This window comes from Sinocyclocheilus rhinocerous, unplaced genomic scaffold (genome assembly GCF_001515625.1).
Source record: "Sinocyclocheilus rhinocerous isolate Xijiao unplaced genomic scaffold, SAMN03320098_v1.1 scaffold708, whole genome shotgun sequence".
Classification (NCBI taxonomy): Eukaryota; Metazoa; Chordata; class Actinopteri; order Cypriniformes; family Cyprinidae; genus Sinocyclocheilus; species Sinocyclocheilus rhinocerous.
Window position 1 is genome coordinate 1032196 of NW_015635523.1, and position 7393 is coordinate 1039588.

The 7393-nt window shown below is 37.0% G+C and overlaps 1 protein-coding gene across 9 annotated transcripts in view; it reads right to left on the minus strand.

Annotated features, from left to right (window-relative positions):
• Nucleotides 1-7393, minus strand: part of LOC107746996 (neurotrimin-like) — a 337453-nt gene that overhangs the window by 39582 nt on the left and 290478 nt on the right. For all 9 annotated transcript variants that reach the window (XM_016561376.1, XM_016561382.1, XM_016561381.1 and 6 more), the window contains one exon: nt 5072-5304. In XM_016561376.1, the coding sequence (XP_016416862.1) occupies nt 5072-5304 (233 nt within the window). The remainder of the gene's footprint in view (nt 1-5071; nt 5305-7393) is intronic.

Below are 7393 nucleotides of genomic sequence, written 5' to 3' on the forward strand. Positions count from 1 at the left end.
GGCGCGACTCGGCAGTATGTTTAAGATTTCCCTTTGCGACCAGCACAGATCAGCTCTAGGCATGGCGAAGCGGATATCGTCCTCTTTTGGAAGATCAAACAAAGTAGTTTCGCTTTCACAATGAAGCACACAGCGTCTTCAGGACATGGCGGCAGCGGCAACAATACTACAGCGAGAATAAAAGTTACGCCTTCTTTCTTTGCTGAACATTTGGGCGGTGTTATGCAAATCTTCCCACATAGTGAGGTAGATATGTGGGGGCGTGTTCGAACGAGCCGTTTTAGGGGGGTGTGGCTGACTCTTAACTTTTATAAAGAATATCTCTTTGGATTTGGGACTTTAGTCTTTGCAAATTTACAGATCTTCTTTATGCACCAAGAGCTTGTAACACTCCAAAGAGAAAGGAAAAAATGAAATCGCATCATATGACCCCTTTAAAGATGCAGTAAGTGATTTCTGATAAATGCTGTTGATATTTTAAATCACCAAAACAAACATGCTCCTACCTAAAAGGATTCAATGAGAATTTGTACTTTACATAAAATGTCGTTCTATAAAACCTACATTTACTTACGTTTTCACAGGCACTAAAACGTAGAATACTGACATATTTAAAACATTTTAACGTACAATACTGATGTATTGATGACACATAAAATGTAAATTATTTACGTATGAACTTTACAGACTTACAAATGAGTTCTTATGAATACTGAAATCGCTGCATTAATTTTTTTATTACATTCAGTTGTCATATCAATGGTATTGTTTTCAATTGCATTATTAAATTAAGCTTACTCATTTACTTAATACGAAATAACATTGCGTTCTGTGTGATTTTTGCTGCCAACTCGTTTAGAAAAACACAGTGTTAAACAAGACCACACTTTAAACCCATATATAACATTAACATTTCAGCAATCATTTAACCATTACTTATCATGTAATATTTACTTTGTTTGCCGTGGGACACAAAAGGCATTTTCTCTGACATGCTGTGACTGACAAAAGAACCATAAAATACACCAAAAATGCAACAATTACAAAAGGAGCCATTTTATTTGTGCGCTGCAATCCAAATCTTCAGAATCCATATGACTGCGAGGAACAGAACCAAACTCAAGCCTTTATTTAGTGATCTTCATCTCCATCCTGAGCAGCGACCGTAAGCAGCAATACCCGCGCCGAGCTGACGCGCTCGTTACAAATTCAAAAATTGCCGCTTCAAAAAGCTTTACAACAGATTTACGGCAGAAAAATGTAATGTTCATTGGCTCTCACCTGCAGTGTCACAGATTGCGACATGCTGTGTTTCTGGTGAGGTGTGTTTGAATGAGAAATGCACACCTTCACGGAGTGGATCAGGATAATAATCTAGATAAAATTATTAGCGATTAACAACTTAAAGGGATAGTTCACCCCAAAATGAAAATTCTGCCATTAATTACTCACCCTCATGTCGTTCCAAACCCGTAAGACCTTTGTTCATCTTCAAAACACAAATTAAGATATTTTTGATGAAATTCGAGAGCTCTCTGACCCTCCATAGACAGCAACATAACTGAATGTTCTCAGGCCCAGAAACGTAGCAAGGACATCGGTAAAATAGTCCATGTGACATCAGTGGTTCAACCGTAATTTTACAAAGCTACGAGAATATTTTTGTGTGCAAAGAAAACAAAAATAACTAACTTTAAATGTTGTAATACATCCAAATTGTACGTTTCTGTATCAATCAAAAACATGCATAAATGCATTTCGTGCCAGTAAACTTTACGTACTACTGCCCACATATAAACAATGAAACCAGGCTGAAGTAGCATACCTCGATCTTGATAGGTCCGCCGCTAAATTCACGAACATGTCATGCAACACAGGCACCTCCCCCGTCATGAATGGACACGCCCATTACTGGTGATTGGCTACAAGTGTGTTTTGGTGCTCAGTCTGATCCCCTTTCAACAGCGTTTCTCAGAAATAGCTTACTACACCTTTAAGACATTCTTAGTTCAGTTTAAAATGATGCTCAACCCTGCTTCTGTGCATATGGCTCATCTGTGTCCTTCAATCAAGTCAAAGTGGTATTTTTACACAACTTAGAAAAGTAATAACACGTTTCATCAAAAACCCAAATGATTTGAGCTATAATTCATGTGTAAAGCAGAAAGCAATGCAGAATGAGGTCACAGCAATACATGTGTTCAAATACTATATTCACCGAGCAACAGTGATGCTTGCCTCAGCAAACACCACTAATAGCCTACAATTTCCAGAGATGTGAGGGAGATATTTCATGCAGCTTTTTCCCAAATTCTGCCCATTCTTTGATCTCAAGTTGGGTTTAATTGATGATGTCTTGAGCAGTCTTCTCCACTGACGCAAGTATGAACTCATCTAAACCAACGTGCGGTTCTTCCTTTATGGATCAAAGACTCTCTCAGAACCATGTGTCAGTGAGGCTAATTGCGACAAACAAAGATTCAACCGCAGCATATAAACTAACACAAATCCAGGTCTGAACCATTAGCTACAAGTTAATAAGTAGACTTCCCTGAACCGGAGTTATTTTCCTCTTATTGGTCTCTGGTACTTTTTCTTCACTTTTTTGCCTTTCAGGACAAAAACTACAACACTGCACTTTTGGAGTTAAAAGAAGAAACCTATAATCAACAGTATGCAGAACATGTAAGGTAAATAGATGATTTTATTCACAGATCGATTTTGTTTAAAATCATTTTACAGTAAACATAAAACAATATGTTGCTATATGCAAATTCTGTAGCACAATGGAATGGAAGTAATGCATTTCCTCAATGGGAATTTTCATCAATAAAGGAATTATTATTCAGTTACTGTACTTATTTATTTGGAAGTGTTCAATGTAATGTATTTGTGCATAAAGTATGATTTATGTTTTCAGCAAGAACAACTACCAGAAAGAAGAGCAAATCTGACTTTAACAGTGAAGATGAGCTGGGATTTTAAAAACAACAATAATAATAATACTTAAAAAAAAAAAATACTGATTCAAGTCTGGGAATATATTGATTCAGAAAATAAGCATTTAGTTGGAGGAAAAAGTAGTAGTTCTTATTAACTTGTCTTTTGACCAATTTCCATTATGGTACAGAATTGCGGCAAACAAACAAAGAAACACACAAACAAATAAATAAATAAATAAAAAATCAAAGGCTTGTACTTTCATGTAGAAAGAAAGAACATTCACTTTAACAAATTATTCTGATCATGTTGGTTAGGATCCACTATGAGTTTTCTAATTGCAACTTTTTTTGTTGGCCCAGGAAAAAACATTCTCTAAGATCTGACAAAAATAATAGATTGATATAGTGAATAAGCCAAGATCATATAACACCATATTATACACAATTATAACAGGAGAAAGTTGCCCAGCATTCCCATTCCATTCATCTCCACGGCTCTTGATTGGCTGTTCTGCCCTTAAAGGGATCCTATTATGCTCTTTTACAAAGTCTTGATTTTGTATTTTTATGCCCAAACATACACACTACACAGTGACTAAAATTAAAAAAGTGAAAAAGCATAATAGGACCCCTTTAAATACCAGCCCACCCCAAAAACCATGTTGAAGGATGCTGATCCAGGACCCCTTTTGGAAAAATCTCGGCCACCCTAAATGTTCATACCAGCACAATTTAGAAGAACTTTTCCCCCAGTTCCTTTCTGCAATCATTAATCATTCAATGAAGAAATAGTGCTGGAATGAACAATTAACTACCAAAAAAGGATTATTACAAATTCCCACAGTATTACTGAATGAGTTTTGCAATGAAAGCTGGAATTCTGCAGAGGCGAGATGCTGTGCTCTAAATATCTAGTCAGTGTACAGTACCTCCGGTCGGCACTGTTATGACTTACTGCATCACTGCACAGGAATGACACTGCCATCAATCATATTAACTCTGGACTCACAAATCAGGAGCAAAAAATGCACCCCCAAGGTTTTACACAATCAGCATTAATTACATAATTATCCACTTCATTAAAATACCTAATATCGTAACTGGAGTTCAAGGTGTTTCTAACCGATACTGAAAAATGGCCTCTCTAAAAATGCTATTATACCTGTACAAACACCCAGACTGCACATCCATATGCATGTGCACACAAACATGCACAAGCTACTGAAGGGATAATTCACCTAAAAATTTAAATTCTGTCATTATTTACTCACCCTCAACTTGTCAAGACTTTTTGTCTTACAGGAAATACAAAAGAAATACTGTAGAATATACAGTGTTAATGTGCAGTGACTGCAGGCAATTATTTTTTTGCAACAGGAATTCACGCAGGGAATTTCGGCATAAATTAGGAAACTTTTTCACACACAAATTTCACAATGGGTTTAAGTAGCTCACATGATAATGAACAGAATGCTTCTTAGTTTTAAAGTGACTTACGCGTGAGCAGTGCTTCATACATTGCTACACTACTGACAGCTGATCTTTTTGCTTGGAAAAATTCACTAATATAACCTCATCTTTACTTCTTATAATGGGAAACGGGACTATCAAACTCCAAAAGTGATAAAAAAGCACCATAAAAGTGGTCGGCACAACTTAGGCATGATATTGCATTTTATTTTAAGTCATACAATAGCTTTATGTGAAATAAAGACCAAAATGTAAATTGTCATTCGCTCAAAATCTCTCTACTAAGTTCAGTTCATAATCAGGACGCATTGCATCAAGTTTGACGATTTCAAACAACGGTTTGTCTGATTTCAGAAGACTAGAAATACAGCACAGAAGTCATATGGACTGCTTTTGTGTCCCTTTTATGGTCCTGTTTGTCATTTTAGAGCTTCACAGCTCCAATCCCCATTACAGAAAAGAGCACTCTAGATATTCTGCAATATATTTTATTCAGAAAAGAAGATAGAAAGCCACACATAATGACATGAGAATAAGTAAATGATGACAGTACTTCCATTTTTGGATGAAGTACGCTTTTAAAAAATAAATCAACAGCGCATGAAAGCTTTTGCCCTTAGCGCTCTACACCGTGACACATCAGAAAACTCCAAACTCACCTTGAACGATGATGTGCACGGATGTGGTTCGGGGTCTGCTGCTAGTCTGCACCGCGCAGATGTATTGGCCCTCATCTGCCAAGTCCACATCCTCAATTTTGATGGTGAACTCATCCTGGTTCAGAGTAACCAAACTCACCCGGGGGTCCACGGACCACTTATCCTCTCCGGTGTACAGTATACTTGATCTGTTGAGCCACGCTGTGTGTGTCACAAAGTCCCCTTGTGAGCAACTACAAGAGAAGAGAGAGAACCAAAGAGAATACTCAACCTTTAGCATTAGCATGTGCGCTATGAACAAACGTTCCCCTATGAATTATTACCGGCGTATCCCTTTGTGACCAAAGCACCAGTATCCATCAATTAAGATAAATTCAAACATTCATTAACATTCATTCAAATAGTTCCCCCGGTACTGTACGTCGGAAGACTGCATCTGTTTCGGAAGCAAGCACGAATGTATTCCCTAGATATTAAGCAAGGAAGAACAACACGGTAAGACATCGATCAAACCCTCCTGAAGATTGGGTTTATTAAATTCAGTGACCCCCGGATAATACTTAAAGCTAAACTGGCTAGGGGGAAACAGCCTTTTAGTGATTTCGACTTAGACAATGCCATCTCTCCTTATTACGGATACAATGGAATTAGATGCTAATTACTTACAGACCTTCCTTAAATGAGGACATGCTGTGTCTAATTACAGCTATGCCTAACAGTTAGCAGCAGAGGCCAAAATAGGCCCTCTTCATATACTGTAGGGTTATTAAAATCAAAAGCAATCATGCGCTTAATTGATTATTTGCCTGATTAACCATTCTATAAAACGCACAGACAATTTTCATGCAATCTCTGTTTTATCTCTGATAGCATCACAGCCCAAAAATCTTTGGCGCACATTCGAATAATAGGCGTTCGATGCTCATTAAAGTCCATTATGGTCATAATGCTTACGAGCTCTTTTTAGTCGATTCTGTGAGAGGCGCAGCGCTGAACTACTTTAGCTTCTGGAGGGCAACATCCAAAGCACCAGGGACAGATGAGGTAAATGTGCTTCTTTGTGTCTTTTTTTCACCCTTGGCAGGCGGGCAGAAGTACTGGGTACGAGCAAAGGCGTTTTCAAGAGAGTGGAAACTGCGGCACTGGCCTCCACCTCGTCTTATAATAGACTAAATGAGAACGCTGGAGATCAGTGGAAAGATCAAGACTTTTCCCAGTGGACAGGTTCATAATACACTGCAGGGCATCCTACGCAGAAATATTAAAGTCGCCCCCTCTCCAGTCTATCTTCTCCTTGCACTTTGCTGTAAAGTGGTAATGTGTGATTTCTGTGGCACTAAAAAAAAATGCACAATGTAAGATAATCACAATTATTTGTATATAAATAAAATTAAAAATATAAATATATTTTATTCTACAGATAAAAGTATTTTATACAGATAATGTGTGATATCTATCTATCTATCTATCTATCTATCTTGTTTCATACCAGAAGTAACCTGCTCTGTCTTGTCTGTCGGCACGTTGTCAGTTTTTTCTTTGCTCTGCGATGTATTTTTCATTGCGTGAGAACATGATAGTGTGTAGTGAGAGAGTGGCATTGTTTGTCGGGGACAGCAATAGTAACTAAGGAGGGCGGGTCTTTACGAATGGTCAATTAACACAGGGGCGGAGCTAGGGTTGGCCACCCCACTCAACAACTGCTACTTCAGTCTCTTTTTTCTTGAAAAAATAATTTTGTTTATTTAAATGCAGAACGTCTTTACAAGCACAAAAAAGTCATATAAAAGATGCCATAATGTGAAATTATTGCAATATAAAAGTATATTTTAAAACTTTAATGTTTAATGGTGGGATTAATCGCGATTAATTTCAGAAAAAAATGTGATTAATTAGTAAAAATTTTTAATCGATTGACAGCACTAATATACTGTATAGGAGTGATATCACACAGCTATGAGTGTAATATTGCTTATTTAGATTATAATAAAAAATACAATTTAATAAAAATATATAAATGTATCCATTTTAGACGAAGTATGAATATATTCCCTACATTTTTATGTATATTTTACCGTATAAATTGGTCTTGGTCTTTATAATGGAATATACTGAGCCGCCTTTATTTTTTTAAAGGGGTCATATGATGCGATTTCAATTTTTCCTTTCTCTTTGGAGTGTTACAAGCTCTTGGTGCATAAAGAAGATCTGTAAAGTTGCAAAGACTAAAGTCTCAAATCCAAAGAGATATTCTTTATAAAAGTTAAGAGTCAACCACACCTACCTAAAACGGCTCGTTCGAACACGCCCCCACATACCTAC